We start from the raw sequence: 27,731 nt of genomic DNA on the forward strand, positions 1-27,731 counted from the left end.
TTTAATTTTTTTTTATTGCTTTTTTTTTCATTTTTTTCTTTTTACAATTTTCTTACTGCTGTTGAGACGGAGGAGCACCACGCCCAAATCCACCTCTCTGAAGAAAAAGAAAAAGTTATAATTATTACATAAAGTTGTAAACAAGAAAAAAAGTGCGCTTGATCACCCATCAGTTTACCTTCCCGCAAAACCAATATCACTAAAAGATGACTAGTTATCACCATCCCGCACCCTTGCACTTGTTTGGCAGGCATATGGAAAGATAGGTTGCAAGGCAACGAAACATACGCCCACAGCAGCTAAATCGTCCGGGCAGTCAACAAGAGTTGTCGCATATTTTTACTTTTTTCGGTAATGAAACATTTATAATATACTAAAATCTGATTAAGAGCAACAACTGAGAAAACTATTAGAATTTGTTTGGTTTTTATAAAGTTCTATCCCATGCTAACGTTTTGTATACAAAACTTTCAATATCATGGATTAAGCTGTTCCAAGTCATAAAAATTCATTGAAAATCAACATACTTGTTCCTCTCAAGATCTTAAACTCTGTATCAATCTGAAGTCAATCGGATGATAACTTTAGCCTTTAGAGCGTCCACAAGATTTTTCAAAGTGATCAAGGGCCATAACTCTGGCAGTAATTATCATCTCATGACCTTAAACACTGTGTATAAATTTAAAGTCAATCGGATATTAACTTTGGCCTTTAGAGCGTCCACAAGATTTTTCAAAGTGACCAAGGGCCATAACTCTGGCATTAATTATCGTAAATCGCTGAAAATCAATAGGCTTCTTCGTCTCATGACCTTAAACACTGTGTATAAATTTAAGATCAATCGGATATTAACTTTGGCCTCTAGAGCGCCCACAAGATTTTTTGAAGTGATCAAGGTCCATAACTCTGGCAGTAATTATTGGAAATCGCTGAAAATCAATAGGCTTCTTCGTCTCATGATCTTAAACACTGTGTATAAATTTAAAGTCAATCGGATATTAACTTTAGCCTCTAGAGCCGGCCGGACGGGGGCAACGACAATATACGACCACATTTAAATGTGGGCGTATAGAAACAACTTCTTGGAATATCAATGGGACTAGTCAGAAGATTCATGCTCTGATCACAGTAGCTGGGCAAGGCAGGGTATCTATTCCCTATTTTGCTTATCTCAATCAGCTACTGTATGTTAAACAATAAACTTATAGGGCTACATCAGAAAATAAAATACTATAATGGGTTGATGTTTGTACAAAGTTTCAAAAGGATTTCTTGAACGGATAATGAAATATGCTCTGGAAACTAATCGGGACAGAAGGACAGTCATCAGAAAATAAAATGAGAAGTTGATGAATGTAGAATTGTTATAAAAGGTATCTTGAAAAGTTTGAGATATATGCTCTAGAATAATAATTATATATCAAAAACTTGAACAGTTTCTGAGATATGCACTAGAATAATAATTATATACCAAAAAGTCAAATGTGTAGTAAAAATCAGAGAAATTTGTTTCCATGGAAACAAATTATTAAATCTGGGAAATTATAAATTGGCAAAAGGTACAACTACTATAATAGGTTAATATTTGTACAAAGTTTCATGAAGATATCTTGGTTTATGAGATATGCTTGTGAAATAACATTGTACACAAAAAACTTAAGTCAAATTTGTTTCCATGAAAACACAAGAAGTTATAAATCCAAGAAATTCCAAATTAACAAAAGGTACAACTACTGTAATAGGTTGATGTGTGTGCAATGTTTCAAAAAGATATATTAGCAGTTTATTAGATATGCTCCGGAAACAAATGGCTACTCGGTTAACTGGTTACGGTTGCTCTAGCGAACCGGTTCAAAAAATTACTGACTGCTCCATATTTGTTTTCATATCATGTCTGACCTTCAAACCCAGGAATGGTAGTCACAACAATGTTTTCTTTCACTAAAGACCACATATTAATTATGTACTTGATATTGTCATTTGTAATAAATCATAGGAAGTTAACATCTTTAAATTCCGATTTGATTATTACTCGCTGCCAAACATGAGATAGCCTCAACTGATCGACACATTGTTTTACAGTATTTTATTAACCTTGAACTTCATAAACAGAGTCTCAAAAGGAGAGAGAGAGAGAGAAAAAAAAGAGAGAGAGAGAAAAATAAAGAGAGAGAGATGGGGTTCAACCTCCACTGACACAAACTAAGTCATTTCGGGACAAACATGGTTCAATTTTATTTCAATAATTTGCTTGAGAGTAGGGGTCTTTAGCAGTGAGAAGAAATCAGAAGACATGGAGAAACCCTACGAGGTTGGACAGGCAACCCTACTCCTTGTCGTGTAAAACTGGGTCAGTTGACTCAATGACAGACTTTATGAAACAATGCTCACGAGCTAACAATTCGGCCATCCAACAAGGGCTCACATTGTCGGTCGCCAAAGTCGCAATTTGCGATAAAAATATGAAATATATCATGTTTTCCTGACATGACTTAATTATGGGTTCTAGTCACAAAAATATGACAATTTGACTTAAGTTTAAATATATTAATAAACCTTTCAACTTACGAATTTAAATTCTGGATTAGCACCAGCACCAACATCTGCTTTTTTATCTGCTCCAGCTGAAATAAATTTAATCAAAATTCAACATTTTGAAAGTTATATCTATAACAAGGTTCCGAATTTTGTGGTCTAATTATTGTTGGCGTAAATATTGTTGTGAAGTGAAAAAAGAACTCAATAATAGAATGGTAAAGGTGAGAAGTCGTGATTTGATTTTCAGTTTATTGCATAAATTTTAGAATTTCTTAATGGCCTGGTCGCCATGACAATATTGGAATACAATTGGATTCAGATTGCAGGATTGTGTGAATGTATAGACACCAGAGTCCTAGCATGCCTATGTGAAAAGTTGTTGCAGTTTATATACTTTGGCAAATTGAAGGCGCATAGATATATGCACACAGGATCTCAATCAGTTGGTAATTTGGTAACATGGTGGGAGGGAGAGAGGGGGAGAGCTAACATCCACTGGACACAAATTGGGTCATTTTGGGACTAACATTTGGTTCAATTTTATGTCATTGATTCACTTGAGCATGGGGGTCTTTAGCAGTGGGAGGAAACCAGAGTACTCAGAGAAAACCCACAAGGTTGACATGTGACCCTACATCCACTGGACACAAACTAGGTCATTTTGAAACTAACATTTGGTTCAATTTTATTTCATTAATTCACTTGAGCGTAGGGGTCTTTAGCAGTGGGAGGAAACCATGCCACTTGACTCGATGGTAGGCCCCCCTGTAGCATGGTTGGTCTTTGATAACTGAGTGAGCATGCCAGTTACTGAGGCGAGAAATATGAAAAAAAAAGTTACCTAGCTTTTTCTTTTAATATTTCGAGGTCGGTCTATACATATAGCCATACTCAACAATTAGAAACATTTAAAATTGTTTGTAGATTGTTGTAAGATTTATATTGTAAGATGTTTAGTCAGCGTAGTTGATGTAAAAGGAAATAGCTTCTTGAATCTAAACTCAAGACCCAGATATCCAGTTGCAGAATGATTGGTTAAAAATAACTCAAATATTTTAACTTACGTGGTCCTGTCATCTTTCTATATTCGCCTCTATCAGCATGTGCTCCACCTCCACGTCCAGCTCCATCACCTGCTTCAAATATTAATCATGTTCATTTTACTAAACAAAATCAGAAATTTGTCATAAACTTTAATTATAAAGTTTTCTGTCAAGAAAAAATATTGACTTCTCTCCTATCATGTATTTCACTAAGACCAAGTTTATGTTCCTTTCTTGTGTTAGTTTGCCAAAGACATAAAACAACTTATGTGGCAGACTAACAATGCTAGCTATTGTATAAAGATACTTACTAGGTTTAGTAGATACTCGTGGCCTAGCAGTATCTGGTCTTTGTTGTCGTTTCAAAGTAGCTGGAACAATTTCAGGTGGCAAATGAAGAAAATCACGTAAAAATTGGATTCCTTCATTTGTCAAATACCAGTAATAATGACGCCAGGCAAACTGTTCTCTTACTAATCCACGAGATTTTAAACTCTGAAAATAAATAAAGAAATTAGTGGAATGGGATTTAAAGGAGAGGCTTCAAAATGATTTAATGCTTATATTGTGGTATCCAAATGTGCATAGGATGATACAGAACAATCCAAAATAATATTCAATATATGATGTCAATGTATATATGAAGCCAATGTATATATACTATTCAAAAAAAGTAGGGGATATTTGATTTTGGGGGCATAATACTAAAATATGCAAATGACTACGAAAAAAGTCACTATAGAACCTAACAGAAGAAACATTTCCAGTTACATGTGACGCCCAAACGCACCAATAGCTACCGCTTGGAATGCAGGTGATGCTTGGGATCATCATGGGGGTCCAACCCAAGATTTGCACGACTCTGACTTTGAATGTTACAGTCATTGTGGCATTGAATTCCAGGGTGGAAACATCAGTTTAATTGTTTTAGTGACCAGAAAACAAATTCTGATATGCGTCGGCTTACCCAAAATGAAAGGTTACGTGCCCTTGGCATGCTACAGATCGGCACAACCCAGGCGGTTGTGGCGCGGACGATGAATGTTTCTCAGTCTGTCATAAGCAGGCTATGGTCCAGATACCGTGATACACAATCTGTACAGGACAGACCACGCTCAGGTCGACCCAGGGCGACAACTCAAGCCCAGGATCGATTTATCCGTACCTTGGCCTTGAGAAATTGTGTCATCACAGCAAATCAGATCAGCGCTCGTCTTCAAACAGACACTGGTGTGAGAGTGAGTGGCCAGACGATTCGGAATCGACTGCATAGGGGTCACCTTCGCGCCCGACGTCCTCGCGTAATCCCTTGTTTGAGAGATCATCACATTCAGGCAAGACGTCGTTGGTGTAGGGATCGTCAACACTGGGATAATCGACGCTGGAGCAATGTGATGTTTTCAGATGAGTCAAGGTTCACTGTTGATTTTTTGGACAGACGTAGGAGGGTGTGGCGTCGTTGAAACGAGCGCTTCCAAGACGTTAACGTCATCAGACATGATCGATTTGGGGGTGGTTCTGTTATGGTGTGGGGAGGCATCACTGTTGCTGGAAGAACGGCTTTACATGTTGTTGCAGGGCGTGTTACAGGCCAGTACTACCGGGACAACATCTTGGCAGTCCATGTTGTGCCGTTCGCACGACGTCATGGCCGCCGTTTCATCTTCCAGGATGACAACGCAAGATGTCACAGGGCCAGGATCGTTACAGGTTACCTCCAACAACAGAACATCACCACATTACCTTGGCCAGTACTGAGTCCCGACCTCTCCCCCATCGAGCATGTCTGGGACATGCTTGGACAGAGGTTACGTCAACGTCAACAACGTCCTGCCAATGTCCAAGAACTTGCTGCTGCGTTACAACAGGAATGGGACAATCTGGACCAAAATGACCTTAGACGTCTCATTAGGAGTATGCCACGTCGGATCAATGCTTGTTTGGCAAACAGAGGAGGATTTACCCGTTACTGACTTGGTTGTGATGCTGTGGTAACTTTGCTGTTTGACCCCGGGTATCATTTTACCCTTATAATGGTCAGTCTGTGCCTTACTTAGTCTAACGATCATTTGGAATAAATCGATGAATGTGAACTTCATTTCATTTTGTCATTTGTTTCTTCGTCCGTTTCATTAGGTGACTTTAATAACACTTAAAAATCAAATATCCCCTACTTTTTTTGAATAGTATATAAGTATAATGTAACCAAACAAAATATAATAATCATTTATACAACCCATTCTATTCTTGCCCAAGACGCTAGATCAGAAATATCAATTGTACTAAACCAAAAGATGCCGCCCCTAACGCTATAGTCGGGGCTTACAGTCGCGGTCAAAGTCGCAATTTGCGAACAAAAATCTGAACGTGGCGATTAGTAGTTGAATTTTGCAATAATGTTTTGTGGTACAGGCGATTCTTTTTGAGAACTGTCGGGAAAAAAATCTTAAAATTATAATCAAGTGTCAATCACATGGTGGCATACTATAAATTAATCAATTGGCCGATAATCCGGATTGTGTCAATGAGTAATACTAATCAGTTGTCTTGGATTAATGATTAGTTGATTGATAATTGCCAATGATATAAAGCCTAACTCAAGTTATTATTTACTCCTAATGATTAATCCAAAGGTGATTATTTCATGTTTTGTCTTTAAAAACAAGAGCATCGCTACCGCTGCAATATACGTCCACATTCCTGCTTTGATTGATATGGTACTTTTTAAAATGAAAAGCATGAAATATGAAATGAAATGGCTGCAATGACTGTAATATGACATGAAGCAAAAACAGCTAGGGTTGAGGTTTGTTTTGCCTAATTAAAAGACTAAATATCAACAAAAAGTGGGTGTGACATAAAAAATGACCAAAAAACCCGCTTTATTAACACACTGAAGAGTGTAACAGGGCACTATATATCTAAGTATCTAATCATGAAAACTGAGCTCACAATTACACTGTTAAAACTTTTAAACAATGGAATTTGGAAAGCTTAATTTATTGTAAATGCCAAAAGAGCTGTTCTTGGTAAATATAATTAATCTCTCTGCTTGTCATGTTTCATCAAAATCGGAGGAAAATTGTGATCTCTAGTATGTCCACAAGCTAAAAACGTGATTTTTAGTACAATCAGGGGCCATAATCCATGAAGTTAGGGTCCGATACATGCCAACATCGAAAGGAAATGAGATCTTTGGGAGAGACCTATATTTCAAGTTTCGTCAAAATCTGATAAAAATTTTGACCTCTACAATGTCCACAAACAAATTGTGGACGGACAGACTGGGGCAAGGGCAATATACGTCCACATGAAAATGTGGGCGTATAAAAACACTTACAGAAACAATACGCATTTCAACCGAAGGTTTGAAACACGTAATTAAAAAAACAAAACTGATGTAATTTTCCAAAGCTGCTGTAACAACCAAAAGGCTAAATTTAACTGTTATTCAGAATCATTAACAGATTTTTTATGGCTTTTATAGTTGATAGATGTGCAGAAAAATTTCATGTGAGATGGCTATTTATGGGCTAATACAACTTACTCCGGAATATGCACGTGCTGCATATCTACCCTGTAATCACTTGGGAAGTTGTCATTTTAACACGAACATTCGCTGTGGTGAATTCAACTTTTGACAGGCCACTTGACTCAATCACAAACCTTGTTCTAAAAACACCATATTGGAGAATGGACAAGGTAACACTACATATACATATGTATGCCCACTTTTAGGGTTATACTTGTAATATAATTATATTTATTTATTTATTATGGTCCTTGACTTACAGTGAGAGCTTTAATTACATGAAGATTAGGTACATTGATGTTAGGATGCCTTGGTGCAAAAAAGTCTTTTTTAGCTACCATAACTCCCTCTTTAAAGAGGTATTCATAGATCATAACACGGTTCTTCTTCGGCATCAACATCCTGAAATAAACAAAGATTAAATAAGATGCCAGAGCCTGATCTACCCGTCTTTGAACATCAGATTTGAAGTGAAGATATGAGTTTTTAAATCAACTTACAACTCTTCCCCCTCTCACTCTCAAGACTTGGCCGACAACTAGAATAAGGTCTATATAAATTCTGGCTAAAAATGTCTTGTCTAATTTATCCATTCCAATAAAGTTGGAAAAGGGAACTCTTTCATTTTAAAACAAATTAGTATTACTATTTAACAGCACGTGACATAGCTGTCCATGTCCCCGATTAACATGACTGAAACTTATATGGTCATTTTAAGTTCGTTCTATACGCCTAGAAAAGGTTTCTTTGCATTAAAATAGTAACACTACTGGTTCTGTGAAAGATGTAATGTCATTGATTGTTCGTTCTTAATCACCCAATCACAGTCAATATTACATAACTCCATGGCAATCTGGGCTCAGGCTGTCGGTCGCCAAAGTGGCAATTTGCGATAAAAAACAAAAAATGGAAGTGGTGATTAAAATTTGATTTTAGTAGGGTGACCCGTGCACTCTACAGAAAGTTGGTCTCGACACGGCTAAATGTGCACGCTTGAGTTGCATGTCTCAAACTGATTTCTGACTACCCCGCACTCGCTTTGAGTCGATAAATAGCCATGGCACGTGCAATTCTCTACAAATATATCAACTATTACAGCCGTAAAAAATCTATTGTTGACGATTTTGAATAGCAGTAAAATTTAGCTTCTTGGTTATTACAGCAGCTTTAGTAATTACGTTTGTTTTATTTTTTAAATTGCTTTATCATTAACTGTACCGTTAAGAGCGGAATCTTTTGGTTTAGTACAAATACTATCTCTGAATCACTTTCTTTAGCAGGAACATGATACTAGCAGTAGTTTCATTTCACTTTTACAAGTTTCTTAAAACAATTGTTGAGTTGTCTAAAGTGCTTATTTCTAAATTCAATTTCTTGTTCTAGCTTTCTGTTATGTTTCATAAAAAAGTAGTCTTGATTATCCCGACCTGTCAATCAGACGTAGAATAGTCGATAGACTGGTTAAGCGAGACTAATTTCAAAACAAGGGCACGTAACCTATCTTTTACTCAAAAGTGTCTGGATGTTATGGACGACACTTGGAGCCAGTTTTCAGTCTAATATTTATAGATGATTAATGGTCATAGCTTATTAAGTACAACATGATCGTTTATTTAGTGACTATAATTGTGTGAAACTGATTTGAGGCTTGGCATATATATAAATATTGTGGCGTAATTGTCGAGATATTTGGAGATATTTATTTATGGTGGGTCACCCTAATTTTAGCGTACTTGGCGGTAAAAAAAGCTTAAAATTCTAATCGTATATATCCTTGATTGACTATTACCGTGAAATTTAAATGTCAATCACAACCAGTACCACGTGTCGAACAGGCGGCATACATCAACTAACAACTTTTACTAACTAGCTGATAATCCGGATCTTGTCATTGAGTAATACTATACTGATCATTTGTCTTCGATTAATGATTATAGTTGATTGATAATTGCCAATGATCTATATAAAGCCTATTATTTGAGGTTTCATTTTGTCTTTAAAAATAAAAAGAAATATGGCTGACAATATTTCCGAAGAGAATTAAATATTTTGATAGTTGAATTCCATTTACTGTGGCTTCTTTTGGCATGGAATATACAAGCATGCCTAATTGTATATCATGTTAAATTATAATATCACCATGGGTCGGAAACGGAAGAACAAACGAGTCGAAATGAAATGAAATGGGGTTTAACTTCCTACTCTTCTGCACCTAACCTGGGCTAATTGAAGACGGGCATACGCCATACAGTGTGCTGTGAGGGAAATTTTAGCCCGGGCAGCGGCGCTACGGCCTACTCTTATATCGAATTCCAACTGCCAAGGGATCTTTTACGTGCACGCCAATGTGTACACGGGACCTCGGTTTTTCGTCCCATCCGAACGACTAGGCAGCTGTCCTTGTCAGGCCCTCCGTTCTGCATCACTGACAAGGGGAAACCACGCCGGAAAATCGAGATGAACTTTCTCGGCCAATGCAGGGATCGAACACCCGACCTCCAGGCTAGCAAGCCAGCGCCTTACCCACATGATCCCCCACAAACGAGTCGAATAGTGAAGATTCCCAAGTGAGAAAACGGTCTGTCATTTAGATCATTACCTCTGCCAAAATGTGTTAAAGTGAACACTAAGTCTGAATGTACATGTAAGCATCTTCTTACAAATGAAATTGAAATATAATAAGTTCTTTCTAATTCTTTTTAATTAACAAAAATCAATGGTGGCAACTTAAAATGACCAAGTGACAAGCAAAAAATATTTCTACTTGTCACCCGGGACAAGTAAAATTTTACAAACATATCAACCCCTGCTGCACACATCTTGTCAAAACTACAAACAGTGATAACGTGGCTCAGAATAAAGTAATTTGAATGAAATTTTCAATATTTTCATTTTACATTATCTATTTTTGGGCTATTAATTATAGCAATCTTAGAATGGTTAGCTCTGTATCTTACATAATGTATCTTTAAATATTCTCAAACATAAATGATTTTCAATTGTATTACGTTCTAGTCTGTTGCCGTGTAGATGACCTTGACCTCTGACATCGGAGGGCAACAAGGTCAGATGAAAGGTTAAAGGTCAGGTCATGATACTTAAATATACTCCTATATACAAAACAAATCCATTTTGGAATCCCTGTGTAATTCTCTGTGAATTGGTACCAATGTCATTGAGATTGGTCCATTAGTAGCTGACATATGGGCCTTTAAAAATTAGAAGAATCGTTCATTTTAACCCATTTTGCCCGTAGCAACCTAACCGTTCATCCGCTTTCGTTAAAATTTGGGAAATCAGCTTTACCACCCCACCTCATGACAATCCAAGGAGGTGGGGTAAGACCCATTGGGTGATTTGATATGGAATGACCGTCCCTACTGTGTAAATTCTGTGTGAAGCACATAGATTGAGGATGACAACAAAGATATTAATAGAATAATTTTACCGGTTATCTAAACATGATCTAATTATTCTCACGTCAGGAAATTTTCTGCATGTATATCATTATTAGGCAGCGACAGTTAGTTTTTGACACGATTGCGTGAAAAACGCGGAATTTTGCGCGACACACTGCATAGGCGATATCCCTCCTGGTCTGGCTGGTGAAAACAGATTCTGATAGCCTATCATCAGCCTATCGCGATATCAGCAGTAATTTTATTTCAAATCTCTAGGCTACAGGTCCCATCCTTTTCTTTAGGAAATACTATTCCTTCAAATCATTTCTTGAATATATTGTGGTTTTGCCTTTGATAGCCTTTTACTATTAGCATGAGCAAAAGAAAAAAACTCTCGGCCTACAGCCAGGTTGAGGTATTAGGTAAACATTGACTGTTGATATCATACGGTAATAAAAATGGAAAATCGAGAGGATAGGCCGACTCAGACACGTCTCCGAATTATTCAATAAGGTTCACGGTTTACTTTTTTTATTTTTATTTTATTGATTGTGCTGTATTTGATTTGATAATCTATCGATTCCACAACTTCATTTCACTCACTTGGTTCTAGCAGTATGGCCAAACCGGAAAAGAACGAATCTCGCCAAATCTCGTTGTATATATCCGGTGCAGCCATAAAGTTACACATTCATTGACGACCTGGATCAAACAACTGTTTCTGTATAAAGTGGAAGTCGGTACAAAAACATCGACTTCTTTGCCATTAGTCTAGTAGATAACCCTTATATACGCTTGTTCTCAGATGTTATAAGGCATTATAGTGTGTAACTGTAGGTGAGGTTAAAATTCATATAGACCAGTGACAGTGTAGACCATATTATACTTGTAACGTTAAACTGTGGCTGGAGTAAGGCGGAAGACAGAAGTGGAGGAACCATTTCTATGTAGACCACGGCAATGACGTCTCGTCATTGGACCACGGCACAAATGGCTCAGTTCATTCAATGTCACTGTCGTAGGCTTAGTTCAGCTCAGCTCTGAACGTAGGTCTCAATACACTCGCCCTGTACGTTTAGGAACTGTCCTATTGAATTCTTGTCGAAAATCTAATCGCTTTCCAGTCAATTTTACTGGGCAACTTTTTCCTGCTAAACGGTCGCGTGTCAGTCCCTGTGAACGCCTGAACAATATATATGAACATCTCAGTGAGAAAATAAGACCTTACTGACCTCGCTAGAACCTGTATGAGAGACACAACACGCTGTTAAAAAATATGTCCCCGTCTTCTAACCGACTTGGCAGACTTCATTAAAAGGGTAACGCACAAATTTACGAACTCAGTCATATAAGACGAACCGAAATTCGTAAATTTGTGCGTTTCCATTTCAATGAAGTTCGCCATTTATGGCTATTGGATTTCCCGAAAAACATCCATGGAGCACCAAGGGACACTAGAGGGATGTAAAGAGCACTTCGTATTTGTTGATCGAATGGCTAGTGGTTGTGAGAACATAGAAATACTTAAACTTTCAGTTCAGCAGGCATACTCTGCATTTAAATGACAGAAAATGAAGTTGGCAGTGGGTAATAATACAAAAGTTTACTTCTAAAGGCTTTGATATTTTAACAAAAAATCAAGCTAAAAATGTATTCTCCCTCAATCGAGTCACATGACAAATAAAACTGCTGCTTAAAATGACCTTTTCTTGAAATTAAAATGTTTTGAGAGGGATTTGAAGCAAACTTTTCATAGATAAATTGTTTGAATATGATTTTAGTCCAAATATATCATCAAATCACACAGGTTATAAGTGGGAAGGCATCTTTAATAACTTATCAAATAACTAATGCCATACAGAAAAGTATGATTTGACATTATGTTAAGAATATTTAAACAATACATTATGCAATCTTGAGCTAAATCAGCCTATTGCAGGTCTTTCTTTAGGCCTGAAATGTTATCTAAATTATTAATTAGACATTAATTATCCAGACCATAATCAACTCTCGATGTCATCGCTAGCCTGCGATATTTACTGGATTAGGATCCGATTTGCTACTCAACTTTCATTCATGATTCAATCATGAAATGGATAATCAAGACTATGTTTTTTATCGTACAGACTTTAGTAATGATGATCGAGACTAGGCCGAAAATTCAATTGCCAAATTCTCGGTTCAGAGTGGATCAATTTGACTGACAAATACCCTTTACATTATCTAGTTTTTAACTATTATAGTAAGAACTGCCAGCTCTTTATCTAATCTCCCATAATGTATCTTTAATTATTAGGATTGTTTAACATTAGATAAGATTAAATACTTACAGGAAGAAGATACTTTATGAAGAACATACTGGATGAGGAATGATGAAACCAACACAAAAACACAACCAAGCAAACAGGCATTTTGCCATGTTAATGTCATTGTTGGTTGTAACACAGGCCTTTTTACCTGTACAAGGCAGAATAATATCAGAAAATGAGCGGAAATCTTACAGGTTAGTTTGGATTTTCTTATGCAATTTTGTACAAATGTGAGCATTGCTTGAACAGGAAGACCCCCTGTCTTCATTAGCCCAGTTTGGAGCAGAACAGTAGGACGTTAAACCCCATTTCATTTCATGTACAGGAAGACATATCCGCTAAGTAATATTCAGAAGTGACATGTTTGAAATATTTCAGTTAGTACAGTATCATGAGATAACTGGGTATTTCCACAAACTGGAATCATTTCTAATCAATACAGTACTCTTTTGTTTACTAATAAGTCTTTTGTTTACTAAATTGGTCATATGTTGCAAAATTCATCAATTTGTATTCACTTATTAACCTGATTGTTATCTATTCCTTTTGTAGAGATAGAGTGGCAGCAATGTTTCATCATGCTTATGATGCTTATCTCAAATATGCATACCCATATGATGAACTTCGGCCATTGACTTGTGATGGACATGATACATGGGGAAGGTAGGATGAAAGTATATTTATTGGTTGTTAATTACCATATTTTCCTTAATATTCCCAATAATAATCATCAGGACAATATTTGCAAAGGTAGATCTCAAAATTTAGGTAGCCCCTATGAAAATTCCTGCTCTTTAAAGGCACATAATGCTATACTCTGCTCTAAAATGGGTTTGTCCGTCTGTCAGGACGTCCTTCTATCTGCCTATCTGTCTGTCCGTCACACTTTTTGGGACACAATAACTCTCCTTCTAAGTGAGCTAGAATGTTCAAACTTGGTGTAGGTGTTTATTAGGTCACTGCCTTGATGGAGTTCGAAGATGAGCATTTACTGCTTAGGATAAGCAGAGATAAGCAATTTGGTTGATGCTTTGGGACACGATAACTTTAGTTATGATAAAGTTAGAGTGATCAAACTTTGTGTATTTATTCATTACATCAATACCTTGATTAAGTCCGATAATGAATATTTTCTGCTGAGGGTAAGCAGAGCGATAAGCAATTTGATTGGTCGAGACTTTAAAACACAATAACTCTCCTTCCAATTGAGGTAGAATGTTCAAGCTTGCTGTAGGTGTTAATTAGGCGAATGCCTTGATGGAGTTCGATGATGAAAATTGTCTGGTGATGGTAAGCGGAGATAAGCAATTTGATTGGTTGATGCTTTTGGGGACGAAAACTTTGGTTATAATTAGGTGAGAGCTATGAAACTCCACGTACATTATAGATTCATTATATCATTACCTTGACTAAGTTTGATGAGAATTTTCTGCTTAGACTAAGAAGCAATAAGCAATTTGATTGGTCAAGACTTTGGAACATAACAACTCTGCTTTTAATTGAGGAAGAATGTTGAAACTTGATATTGATGTTCATTAGGTGAATGTCTTGACCGAGTTCAATGATTAACATTTCCCGCTAAAGCTAAGGAGAGCTAAGAAATTTCTTTGACTTTGATTCTATCTGATAGAGAGTGAAACTTAGTGTATAGTTGATAATCAGTTTGATTGCTAGATACTTTTGAAAATGATAAACTTGGAATTAATTAATTAATGTGTCATCTATATATTGATTTCGTGATTTCGGCGGGTGACATCAGCCTCACTGTTGGCTTGTTTTTTAAGCCTTTCCTGTATCAATATTGGTGTAACAAAGAGGCAAGTTTTCTTAGTGTGTTGAATGAGCTGAACTCTTAATTTATGTGGGAATAAAGAGTTAAATTGAGCCAATCTGATCACAGAAAATCTCTTTCAAAAATAACAAAAGCTGTATCTGACATATGCATCCTATCTTTTATTTTTTTTTTTATGATCTAGTTATTCTTTAACACTGGTGGATGCATTGGACACTCTAATTGTAATGGGAAATCATACAGAGTTCAGAAGAATTGCAGAGTTACTGATTGAAAAGTCTCAAGACTTCTTTGATATTGACATCAATGCATCTGTATTTGAAACAAACATTAGAGGTAATACACTAATTATTAACAAAAGGATGCATTTAAGACAAATAAATCCATTGAATTTCTTTTCAAGTGATTGGCCTTGATCACTTCAGGAATTCATGTCAACACTCCACCAAAAGTTTGTAATTACATTATATATTAGTATTATTATACAAAAAACTACTAATAGATTTTACCTTTATTTACACTGTATTTGCATGGAGAAATAATGCAAAATTTGGATATTTAAAGATAATTATGGAAGATTAGATAAAGAGCTGGCAGTTTTCACTATAATAGCTAATGTAAAGGGAATATGCTGATAATTTCAGTCAAATTGCTTTACTCTGAGCTGAGAGAACCTTATTTTATAATCACTGTAGCCTCGATTGTCATTGTTACTGCTGTCATGATAGTTAACAAAGTCCTGATTATCCGTTTTTGTGGTTAATCATTAATGGGCGTTGAACAGCAGATCGGATTCAACTCCAATAAAAATCAAACATATAAGATGGCATCGAGAGTTGATTATGGTCTTTTTATACTCCCTTTTTATTCGAGTTTGATGAAACTTAAAATAAAGGTCTATCACCCAAAAATCTCGGTTCCTTTCGATATTGTCATAAATCGGGCCATAACTTCGTGGATTATGGCCCCCGATTGTACGATACATCGCGATTTTAACTTGTGGACACTCTACAGGTCACAATTTTCATTTGATTTTGATTTTGAAATGCAAGTTTATAACCAAAAGATCTTGGTTCCTTTCGATATTCGTGCATATCGGATGTTAACTGCCTGAATTATTGCCCTTGATTGTACGAAAAATCAGGTTTTTAGCTTGGGGTTCCTCTAGAGATCACAATTTTAATCTGATTGAAAAAAAAGTTTGAATATCACCGTTACACCCTAATAACGGCTGAATGGGACCAAAACTGACGGATAAATGGCAGCCCCTTGTGCGCAAATATTGTAAATATATGGTATATTAAGGTTGTGAAATATATCTTTATAACCCAAAGATCATGTTTCCTGTCGATATTCGCACATATAGGATCGTAACTTCCTGAATTATGGCCCTTGATTGTAGGAAAAATCTCTTTTTGTTTAGTTGTTCTCTATCCATCTCTTGCAAAATGTGGGCGTATCTGCATGACAGCCGCTAGTTATGTCAATAAATGTCTAATTAATAGTTTATGTAACATTTCAGGCCTAAAGAAAGGCCTGCAATAGGCAGATTTACATTTTGCATGTTTAAGGAACACAATTTTTTTTGTTTTATAGTTGTTGGAGGTCTGATATCTGCTCATCTCTTATCAAAGAGATCTGGAATGATATTAGAGGCTGGTTGGCCTTGTTCTGGACCATTACTTCGTATGGCAGAAACAGTTGCCAGAAAGTTATTACCAGGTATAAATACTTATTTTCATTCACCCACAAGCAAATGTGGTCATATATTATTGTCACTTCATTCAAGGACAAAAGGACAAGTTTGTTTTTTTCCTCTAAGAATTTTTATTGTGAACGTTCTACAGACTATAGTGATGATTTGATTTTCAAATCTCAACAATTTCTTTTAATTACTTCAAGAGTTTAGTTACTTAGTCACTTTGTAAATCTTGTGAACTATCTAGCAACAAGTTAACTGCAATTGAAATTTATATACTTTGTTGAAATTAGTGATACGAAGAAGTATATTGAGTTAGAACTGTACGATATTGCAAAAAGGGACGATATCGATATTGGCTTTTTTTCCAACGATATAGTTAAATATCGCGATATTTAATAATAATGTCACTTTGCTATTAAATGAATTAAATATAAATGCATTAAAGCTGACTACAGTGTGAGTAAGAATTGTGGGTAAGAATTGCTTTATTCATACACTCTACAGGTCACAATTCTTATCCGATTTTGACGAAACTTGAAATATAGGTTTATCTCCAAAAGATCTCGGTTCCTTTTGATATTGGCATGTATCGGATCGAAACTTCATGGATTATGGCCCCTGTTTGTACGAAAAATCACGTTTTTAGCTTGTGGACACTATAGAGGTCACAATTTTTATCCGATTTTGTTGAAACTTGAAATCTAAGTTGATAATCCAAAGATCTCGGTTCCTTTCGATATTCGCGCATATCGGACCGTAACTTCCTGAATTATGGCCCCTGATTGTACCAAAAATCGCGTTTTTAGCTTGTTGACCCTATAGAGGTCATAATTTTTATCCGATTTAAAAAAACGTATAATTATTATACCGTTACACCCTAACGACGGCTGAGTTCGAATTTCGTGAAAATCGGCCCAAAATTGACAGACAAAATGGCCGCCGTTCATTCTCAAATAGCGTAAAAATATGGTATATCAAGGTTGTGGACACTATAGAGGTCACAATTTTTATCCGATTTTCTTGAAACTTAAAATGTAAGTTTATAATCCAAAGATCTTGGTTCCTTTCGATATTCACGCATATCGGACCATAACGTCCTGAATTATGGCCCCTGATTGTACGAAAAATCACGTTTTTAGCTTGTGGACCCTATATAGGTCATAATTTTTATCCGATTTAAAAAAACGTATAATTATTATACCGTTACACCCTAAGGACGGCTGAGTTCGAATTTCGTGAAAAACGGCCCAAAATTGACAGACAAAATGGCCTCTGTTCGTTCTCAAATAGCGTAAAAATATGGTATATCAAGGTTGTGGACACTATAGAGGTCACAATTTTTATCTGATTTTCTTGAAACTTGAAATGTAAGTTTATAACCCAAAGATCTCGGTTCCTTTCGATATTCACGCATATCGAATTGTAATTTCCTGAATTATGGCCCTTGATTGTAGGAAAAATCACTTTCTTGTTAGCTTGTTCTCTATCCATCTCTCGAAAATGTGGGCGTATCCTGCCTGGCAGCCGCTGATTGGATAAAAACGTTTCAATGCTTTTTAACACAATAACAGGAGACATTACTTATGCCTGTACATTCCTTCTACACATTAGAACATACCAATTTTTTTACCAAACTTGGTGATAAATAAAAGGCCAGTTCATCTATCATTATGACTGGTATTTCAAGTTACTGCCGAGAAATACCAGCATATTCACCTTATCGGGTTTTAAACATGTACGTTTACAGGTTACAATGTTTCCTGCGGTGCTGAAAAGCCTTTCAGAAGGCACACTAGTTGCAGGAATATTTCCATAAATAAATTTAATACAACCGCTGATGTTTACAAAGGTCTGCTTATGACCTTGTGTAAGAAAATGACCAAATATCACGTGCAGCGGAAGTAAGTAGATGCGGTCTTCACATTAGAACATTAGAACATACCAATTTTTTTACCAAACTTGGTGATAAATAAAAGGCCAGTTCATCTGTCATTATGACTGGTATTTCAAGTTACTGCCGAGAAATACCAGCATATTCACCTTATCGGGTTTTAAACATGTACGTTTACAGGTTACAATGTTTCCTGCGGTGCTGAAAAGCCTTTCAGAAGGCACACTAGTTGCAGGAATATTTCCATAAATAAATTTAATACAACCGCTGATGTTTACAAAGGTCTGCTTATGACCTTGTGTAAGAAAATGACCAAATATCACGTGCAGCGGAAGTAAGTAGATGCGGTCTTCAAGTCTTGTATTGTAAGTTTAACAAATACTAAATGATTTGGACTATCTTCCATTCAAGCATTCGATTGGCTGCGGTATTCTTGGCCTAACAGTGACAGTAATCTATTTATAGATTGTTTTATTCTTGCTTTCAGAAATTAAGTTTCGTAGAGTTTTCTAAAAATATTTGTTTTTTAAAAATATGACAACCTATTTATAGCCTGGTAATTAGCCGCAGAAATTTCAGGCCTTTAGTAGGCCTAAGCTTTACATGTAGTAACAACTGACAATTTATTGTCAACTAAAAACAAAGTAAAAGTAACGCATACATGATGCAGTGAAAAACGGTTGCGGACACTGCGCAAGTGTTTTCAACGATTCTCGAAACATTTGTTTTTTTATAGTTTATTTCCGTTGGCTAATTTCCACTGCTGTATAGTGTATTTATTATCTATTTTTATGATCATTTTTTTCGACGATTTTTGGCCACATAATATCGTAGTTGGATCTGAAAATACCATATCGCGATAAATGACTATATCGAGAATATCGTACAGCCCTAACAGGAATTATATGCAGACATTCCCAATAGAATACAATATAACAGCCCTATATTGAGTTTGAACATATTCCATTAATATCTTGTGAATACTCAAGTGACAGAGTGACAGTCCGATCTACTTTAAATTTGTATGTATTGTTAAAATTAGTAAAAATAAACAAGCATGTTAAATTTTAAAAATTTCTGTTATTTCATAGTTAGGTTCTTGTGAATATCAGGCCACAATTTTGATCCGATTTTGATGAAACTTGAAATACATATTTATAACCCAAAGTCGCGTTTTTAGGAAGTGATCCCTCTAGATGTCACAATTTTTATCCGATTTAAAAAAACGTTTGAATATATCACTGTTACACCCTTATGATGGTTGAATATATCACCGTTATACCCTAAGGATGGTTGAGTTTGAATCTCGTAAAAATCGGACCAAAGCTGCCGGACAAAATGACTGCCCCTTGTCATAATTTTTATCCGATTTAAAAAAACGTATAATTATTATACCGTTACACCCTAAGGACGGCTGAGTTCGAATTTCGTGAAAAACGGCCCAAAATTGACAGACAAAATGGCCTCTGTTCGTTCTCAAATAGCGTAAAAATATGGTATATCAAGGTTGTGGACACTATAGAGGTCACAATTTTTATCTGATTTTCTTGAAACTTGAAATACATGTTTATAACCCAAAGATCTTGGTTCCTTTCAATATTCATGCATATTGGATCGTAACTTCCTGAATTATGACCCTTGATTGTATGAACAATCACTTCTTTTTTTGAGCTTGTTCTCAGTCCATCTCTTGCAAAATGTGAGTGTATCTTGCATGGCAACCGCTTGTTGTAGTTTTTGTGGGCTGTTTCGTTGCCTTGCAACCTTGAAAGTGCAGAGTTAGACAACATTTGGTTGCAATATTAGTTTTGCAGTATGCATAAAGGGTTAATTAAATGAACAAATGAACATTTTCTGATAAAGAAATTTGTTAATATATTGATAGAACTTAACCAATACCCACTTGGCTCTTATTATATTTATTTCCATTGACTTATTCCACATTAATATTGCAGCATTTGATACACCTACTGGTATGCCATATGGTACTGTCAACTTACGACATGGTGTTCCACAAGATGAAACGACCATTACATGTACTGCTGGAGTAGGAACTTTTTTAATTGAGTTTGGAACATTGAGCCGTTTAATTGGAGATCCTATATTTGAAAAAGTTGCGATGAGGGCACTGAGGGCATTATGGGAACAGAAATCATCTATTGGAATGGTAACTGTTTTTTTAATTGTACACAGGATTTTGCTCAAGAAAAATTGTTACTAATGAATGAGAGCTAGGTTGTATATTTTCTGGAAAACAGCCCAATGGAGTTGGGCAGATGAGGGGTACCTGTATGGGGAAAAGTTGTGTTTGAATGCTGACTTAAAAGTTTGTGTATAAATAGGGGCATCTTGCACAGAGAAATCTAGAAATTTTCTCTGATGTGAGAAATTATTAAAGATACATTATGGAAGATAAGATAAAAAGATGGCAGTTCTCGCTATAATAGTTAAAAACTAGATAGTGTAAAGGTAATTTGCTGAAAATTTCAGTCAAACTGATCTATTATGAGCCGAGAATGAAGCGGGTGAAATTTTCGCATAGTCTCGGTCATCATTACTAAAATCATTAATATAAACAGAATAGTCTCAATTATCCACTGTTTTGATTTAATTATCAATGGCCGTTAAGCGGCATATAGGAATCTAATCCAGCCAACATCGAAGGCTAGCCTTGACATCGAGAGTTTATTATGGTCTGGATAAGTTAATTAATGTCTAATTGATAATTTAGATAACATTTCAGGCCTAAAGAAAGACTTGTAATAAGCAGATTTTGCTCTTGCATAATGCATGTTTAATATATTGATATTGGTGGGTTATTCAGGCCTACAGATGGCCATCTGTTCTGTATTGTTAATCTATGTTTTATTAAGCAGTTGTACCGCACCAGCAACATGAAATTAGTAAATTAAACATCTTGATATTATTACAGATGATCCATTTAGTTTGCTATGATGAAATTATATGTATATTTTAGATTGGTAATCATATTGATGTAGCTACAGGAAAATGGACAGCCTTAGATTCTGGTATTGGAGGTGGTGTGGATTCTTACTTTGAATATCTAGTTAAAGGATCTATTATGTTCAATATTCCAGAACTATTGGAAATGTTTAGAGGTGGTTATATCTTTAAATTCTTTTATGAATTCTTTCACAAATCCTTCATATTGAATTGAGATTTTCGTTGGATAACTTCTATTGTATGCCAGTGACATGATCACTATGAAAGGACAGGAATTATATTCAGACATTCCCAATAAAATATGCATGGTACCGATTCTTGCTAACTATACATTAACCCCTAATTAAATGTGATAAAAGTGGAAATCAAACCCTGTATTTCTTTCTTGCATTCAATTTATGCATGAAGGAATTTAAATAAATCTAGTAGAAATGTAAGTAAGTTAGGTAATAATTCAATCTGATTAAAATGTAGATCTATATTTCTATTTTTTTTATACTTTGGATGGCCTCTACCAAATGAAGATCTGACCGGTTTTAGTGGAAGGTCATGTCAATGGTCATACGATCGGCTTTTGACCCCATGTCATCAGACATTTGATTAACCAATCAGCGTTGATGTTTCTAGTGGATAACCCACAGTTCCATGCACCTCACGTCAACTCGCCGTAACAGACCATTTCATTGGCTAATCGTTCACATCATCCAGAACAAGGGTTATATAACAACTCTTCCAGATCTTAGTGTAGTAAAGACGAGTAAAACGAAATTTTGAATTAAAAAAATGAAATGAAATAGGATCTGTGTTTTAATCAGATTGGTAATAGTTTTTTGCCTAGTCACAGCTGCAGGATAGTGGTCTGATAAAAGATTAAGTGTTTATTGTTTTGTGCACAACTTCCAAGGTTAACTACTTGGACTTAAAAGCACAATAGAAGCTATGTATCTTTTTTTAAATTGACATGAATTGTCAGTCGCATTGAAATGGAAATGCTGATTGATTTTCATTGATTTTTGATAATGACTTTCAGAGTTATTCCCATTTGGTAGAGGATATTAAATTTATTATCTATCTTATTGAAAGAACTCATTTGATGCTCAATGAATTTTAATAAGATCCAGAGTTATTCCCCTTTGTTACAAATCATGTTAACCCATTAGAGGCTTTAATATGATCTGATCCTTTTGAAATTGTTATGAGTTGTTAAGCTTGTAACTGTTTGAATGACTTAGTTGCTGGTTGGCGTATGTTTAATTGCCTGGCAACCTACATTTATTAAAGATGAAGTTTTGTTATTATTTATAGAATATGAGAATGTGATAGTAAATCAGGTTAAACGTGACGATTGGTATATGTGGGCTAATATGAAGAAAGGTGGTATAACCATACCTGTTTTTACTTCTCTAGATGCATATTGGCCAGGAATACAGGTAATTAATCTTTAAGTTTAATTAGATTCTGGGTGAAACTCTTTAATTATAGCTTATGGAGCAAGGATCCTAGCTGTATCAAATCTTATGCTGAACGATTTATTACTAAAACCCTCCAATCACTCGTTTCAATTCTGCATATTGTGTATTGGTTTGTGAACAAATCAGAAATCCCTCAGTTGGACTTCATTGTCACTGTTCTTGCCAAGAGATATGGCCAGAGGTTCGTGAGTGGAAGCAAATCTGTATCTGGGCACAACTTTAAATGCTCATGTTCAATCCACCATTGTACCTAATAAATTACTATGTCCTGTAGCATCTCAGATCATTGTAAAATTCACGTTTGTTCCTTCTAGTGTATGTTGGGAGATGTTGAAAAAGGAATGAAGACAATACACAATTTTCATCAGGTTGCCAAACAATATGGTTTTACACCTGAATTTTACAATATACCAAAAGCAGAAGTACATCAGCAACGTGCTGGCTATCCTCTTCGACCAGGTAACTTAAAGACAAGAAACTACATTATTAGTTATTAATATACACTATTTAATTTTTTTCAGTAACAATGTCATTCTCCCACGCATTGATCTCTGTTAATATATAAAGCCCATACCATAAAAGGCAATGCATACTACGAAAGACGCAGTAAAAATGTTAAATTTGGTGCTAAAAACTGCATGATCTACATGCGTGTGTGAATAACACACAATATGTAAATGGATATGATGCACTTTAATCTTGCAATACTGAACATCTGATAATAAGGAAAGGTTTGGATGCCATCACACTACCATCCTGAGACTGGCCGATGTTTGGATATTTATCAGTGGGACCAAATCAAAATTTCCATGCATTTATTGAGTCTGTCACTCCTAAACCTCAGTCTCTCACTTAACTGAATTAGGTCTAGAGTTCACAGCTTTTAAGTTTATGTTATTGGATCATAACATATTAGCTATGTGAACTCCAGTGTATTGTTTGGCCCTTGACTTAAAAAACCTACTGAGTAGACGATTTATCATTCCTGTTTTGTCTCTTCTTTGCATAAGAGCAAAGGCTGAAAAGTTCTAAACCAGAAAAGAATAGATCAATTTTGCCACAATTAAGTAAAATCATTGAATAAATCATAGACATAAGATTGAACTGCAACTGTAGTGTTATTATTACCTGCAACGGAAAGGACTAACAATAACTTTTAAATGAAGATACATTTATCACTTTTATCGGTTTTAGAGCATATCTTTACGGCACTACGGACAGCGGAATTGTGACGTAATCCTAATAATATATAACTAAATAACTAATGGATAACTAACTTCGCTGCTAGCGACACAAGCATAATGTATAATAAGAGTAACCATATATACACAACATTTTTGCAACATGTGGAATTATCAGTAGCACTGGAATACGTAATTTTCTTAATTTTTCGGTAAGCTGGTTAACTAATCTCTAGATTTTATTTCTGCAAATCCCACAAGGCCGTAATACCGCTGTAAAAAAAATTATAATTGATTTTTCTCTCAACATGTCGTTGTTGAGGATTTACGTAGTTTCTATCCTGTTTGGATTCAAAGAGCAGTACTTCATATCTGATTTCTATTTTTTCTAAGATTGTAATAATCTTGTTTACATCGTGCGCGACTGTACTAGCGGTAAAGCGGCTTTGTTCTAGAAAATTCTTATGACACATGGACAATATGTGGGTGTTCAAATTGATAAGATTCCCAGAATATCAATTAACTTTTATTGTTCTACTACCAAACACTCAACATTAATTATCAACACAACACTCAGTATAATCTGTGGACGACTATGTGTACAACTCTATAATACCAATCATGAAATTATGTGGCTTCTATACGTGTGCATTATTCTGTACTGGCCGTACAATTTTATAGTTACATAGTGGAGGTCATCGTAGCCACGTTGGAATTTGGGTTTTGAAGAAAAATGGGTCAGATCTAGTAACAGTCATTTTCCATAGCCCTCGGTCTTGACCGGCAGATAGGACCAACATGGAACCAATGGAATAACCCCAACACAGATACATGCCCACAAGGTGTCCACTTTAGGGGATGATGCCCCTTCCTTTTCCACAGTAAATAAGTGGACTGTAGAATTTTATGTAGTACCATGCAGTGCTGGTTAGATGTGGAAAATACACAGGAAAACACCCCACAGGCGACATGTGAAACATACTCTCTTCTGCTACATATTTTAATATTTGTTTCTTATTCTCTTCTTGGACTCACTTGTGTATTTTCTTCTTACCATCTCAGCAGTCAAGACATTTATCTACCAGGAATAACAAGGCTACAGTTTGTTGCTACATTTTATGTCCAGCACTGGATACATAGGTTACAAACATAGATTACAATAAAGTCATTCTCTCAATCCCACTCCCATCCAAACTCGCAAGAGCAAGTCTGCTGACAGAACTTGCTACATCTTCCCCTCTAAGAATCTAGCGGCTGTCTACCGACCCTTGGGTTTCGGCTTTTAGTTATCTAATTGGTCAAATATGACGTTATTAATTATAATGATTGATTACTAAGCCAAATGATGCAATAGTAATTTTTCTATCACAAGTGATCTGGTGATATTTTGTTTTCAGAACCAGCTATGTTTTGGTTTTATAAATCTTTTTATGTGTCAACCCATTACTCATTCATTTGATATGACTTTTCTACAATACATGTATGTGAACCCATAGTACTGCATTAAGCGTGGCAGAGAGAAACTTGACGATGACCCGCGCCCTGGAAGGTCATCATCAGCAACCATGCATTTCACGAAAACATTACCCGGGTGCATGACATGGTGACGGCTGATCGACAATTGACCACTCAACATATTGCCGGTGCTGTAGGCATCTCTCAGGAGAGGGTTGAGTACATTATGGCCAACGAGTTAGGAATGACAAAAGTTTCTGCAAGATTGGTGCCAAAGTCTTTGACTACGGATCAGAAACGGATAAGATTTTTGGCCAGATTTGTAACCATGTATGAGATCTGGATTCGAGAATGAAAAATAAACTAGCCGGTCGTTATTTTCCTAGTCATGGTGTCTACACATTGAAAGGGACTATGTAGAAAAATAAATGGAAACCATCGACTTTGTACAGGTCTTTCACAGATAGGCTTAGAACTTTTCAGCCAGTCCTGGAACATTAACTCAATTATGTATAATAAATTAAATGAGTCCAAACATCTTAAAAATTGGTTCTGAGTTATCTATAACCATAGTTTTATTTTGTTTTATAGAATTAGTAGAGAGTGCTGTTTATCTGTATCAAGCAACCAAAGATCCATATTTGCTTGAAATTGGTATCGATCTTCTTGAAGCTATAGAACATAGCTCTCGGACAAACTGTGGATATGCTACGGTAAGATTTGAGATGAATTTTCAAAATTTTTCTCTTTAATATTTTAAAATCAATGTTTTATTACCAGTAAAATTTTGTTTATATATATTAATTTCCCTATCAGTATTGTATTATGAAACAGTTATCATTTATATACTCCCACTTGTAAATGTCGTCACCCCCGTCCGTCCGTCGGTCCGGCGTCCACAATTGCTTGTGGACGCTCTAGAGGCTAAAGTTAATATCCGATTGACTTTAAACTTATACACGGTGTTTAAGGTCATGAGACGAAGAAGCCTATTGATTTTCAGCGATTTCCGATAATTACTGCCAGAGTTATGGCCCTTGATCACTTCAAAAAATCTTGTGGACGCTCTAGAGGCTAAAGTTAATATCCGATTGACTTCAGATTGATACACAGAGTTTAAGGTCTTGAGACGAGCAAGTATATTGATTTTCAATGAATTTTTATGACTTGAACAACTAAATCCATGATGTTAAAAGTTTTCTATACTAAACATTAGCATGGGGCAGAACTTTATAAAAACCAAACAAATTCTAATGGTTTTCTGATAATTACTTAATTAGTTGTTACTCTTTATCAGATTTTAATGTATTATAAATGTTTAATTAACGAAAAAAGTAAAAATATGCGACAACTCTTGTTGACTCCCCGGACGATTTAGCTGCTGTGGGCGTATGTTTCGTTGCCTGGCAACCTATCTTTGACCTATTTATACTTGTTTATGTGAACTAGTCTGCCATATTTTATTTCTGTTTAAACTTGTATTGATTATATTTCAGATTAAAGATGTAAGAGACCATAGATTAGAAAACAGAATGGAATCTTTCTTCCTTGCTGAAACAACCAAATATCTTTACCTTCTGTTTGATACAGACAATTTTATACATAATACTGGTGGTAAAGGTACCATTATACAAACACCTACTGGTGAATGTCTTATAGATACTGGTGCCTATATATTTAATACCGAAGCTCATCCCATTGATATGGCGGCTGTTCACTGTTGTAGTGCTCAAAAAAATGAAGAAGATCGGATTTTACAAGAATTTCACAATAACATAAACTTACTAGAACTCTTAGAAATTACAGAGGTCAATGGGAATTTGATTCAGGGTAAAAAGATGAGGAATAATAAAAAACTTTTGTCAGATAAAGACAAGAAAGAAAATGTGGAATCTGATATGAATTTAGGCAGTCAGAAATCCATTAGTAAAGAAGATATAAGGCAGACAGAAGAAGCAAAAACAGAGAAAGTAGAAAATACTGACAATTCTATTCTTAATAATAAAACTTTCTCAGAATTTCTAAAAATAGTTGCACCATCAGGAATGGAGCCTGAGGAAGTAGAGAAATTGTTTGAAAAATATAAAAATGGGGTATTATTTAATGTGAAAAACTCAACTAAAGATGAGTCAGATATTCATGAAAATATATCAAATATTGGTGAAGTGTTAAATAAACCAGTGTCGGAAGAATTAAAGATGCAAAAAACAAGGAGAAAGCAAACAATTAGTTTAGCCCAACAAATAATAAATCTTTTTACTAAAAAATCAAAAGATGACACAACCAACCTGGATCCACCTGATATACATAAATTATATAAGAAAATGAGAAACTATTCTTTAAATTATACATATTTACCAAAGTTACTTCACTGTCCAGCTTTACCATATCATATGAAATTATCTGTTATGGGAGAAATGTTTGCTGATGAATACTAATTGTCAGATTACA

The 27,731-nt window shown here is 35.5% G+C and overlaps 2 protein-coding genes across 5 annotated transcripts; one reads left to right on the forward strand and one right to left on the reverse strand.

Moving 5' to 3' along the window:
• On the reverse strand, window positions 1-11,232 carry LOC126824378 (40S ribosomal protein S10). 2 transcript variants are annotated; one of them, XM_050553601.1, is made up of 6 exons: window positions 11,118-11,232; window positions 7,374-7,515; window positions 3,893-4,076; window positions 3,603-3,671; window positions 2,569-2,624; window positions 1-97 (listed from the first exon to the last, which is right to left on the reverse strand). In XM_050553601.1, the coding sequence occupies exons 2-6, from the start codon at window positions 7,512-7,514 to the stop codon at window positions 53-55; spliced, it is 495 nt and encodes a 164-aa protein (XP_050409558.1). In that variant the 5' UTR covers window position 7,515; window positions 11,118-11,232; the 3' UTR covers window positions 1-52. The 2 variants fall into 2 exon arrangements, with proteins under 2 accessions (XP_050409558.1, XP_050409557.1); XM_050553600.1 differs by having other exon boundaries at window positions 3,603-3,674; window positions 11,118-11,227.
• On the forward strand, window positions 11,216-27,731 carry LOC126824371 (ER degradation-enhancing alpha-mannosidase-like protein 2). Of its 3 annotated transcripts, none has more exons than XM_050553581.2 (11): window positions 11,216-11,351; window positions 12,847-13,017; window positions 13,376-13,486; window positions 14,800-14,951; window positions 16,212-16,337; window positions 20,164-20,375; window positions 21,186-21,327; window positions 22,478-22,602; window positions 22,959-23,103; window positions 25,872-25,993; window positions 26,777-27,731. In XM_050553581.2, the coding sequence occupies exons 2-11, from the start codon at window positions 12,884-12,886 to the stop codon at window positions 27,716-27,718; spliced, it is 2,211 nt and encodes a 736-aa protein (XP_050409538.1). In that variant the 5' UTR covers window positions 11,216-11,351; window positions 12,847-12,883; the 3' UTR covers window positions 27,719-27,731. The 3 variants fall into 3 exon arrangements, with proteins under 3 accessions (XP_050409538.1, XP_050409540.1, XP_050409539.1); XM_050553583.2 differs by lacking the exon at window positions 11,216-11,351 and adding an exon at window positions 11,394-11,560; XM_050553582.2 differs by lacking the exon at window positions 11,216-11,351 and adding an exon at window positions 11,581-12,101.

The sequence above is a fragment of the Patella vulgata genome, chromosome 6, assembly GCF_932274485.2.
Source record: "Patella vulgata chromosome 6, xgPatVulg1.2, whole genome shotgun sequence".
NCBI lineage: Eukaryota > Metazoa > Mollusca > Gastropoda > Patellidae > Patella > Patella vulgata.

Coding starts and splice junctions, on each gene's coding strand:
- LOC126824378 (XM_050553600.1), bottom strand. CDS start 7,514: ATGTTGATGCCGAAGAAGAACCGTGTTATGATCTATGAATACCTCTTT. Junction 3,675..3,892: donor ACGAGTATCTACTAAACCTA/GTAAGTATCTTT, acceptor TAATATTTGAAG/CAGGTGATGGAGCTGGACGT. Junction 2,625..3,602: donor TAGAAAGATGACAGGACCAC/GTAAGTTAAAAT, acceptor AATTTATTTCAG/CTGGAGCAGATAAAAAAGCA.
- LOC126824371 (XM_050553581.2), top strand. CDS start 12,884: ATGATGAAACCAACACAAAAACACAACCAAGCAAACAGGCATTTTGCC. Junction 21,328..22,477: donor ACTATTGGAAATGTTTAGAG/GTGGTTATATCT, acceptor TATTATTTATAG/AATATGAGAATGTGATAGTA. Junction 25,994..26,776: donor CAAACTGTGGATATGCTACG/GTAAGATTTGAG, acceptor ATTATATTTCAG/ATTAAAGATGTAAGAGACCA.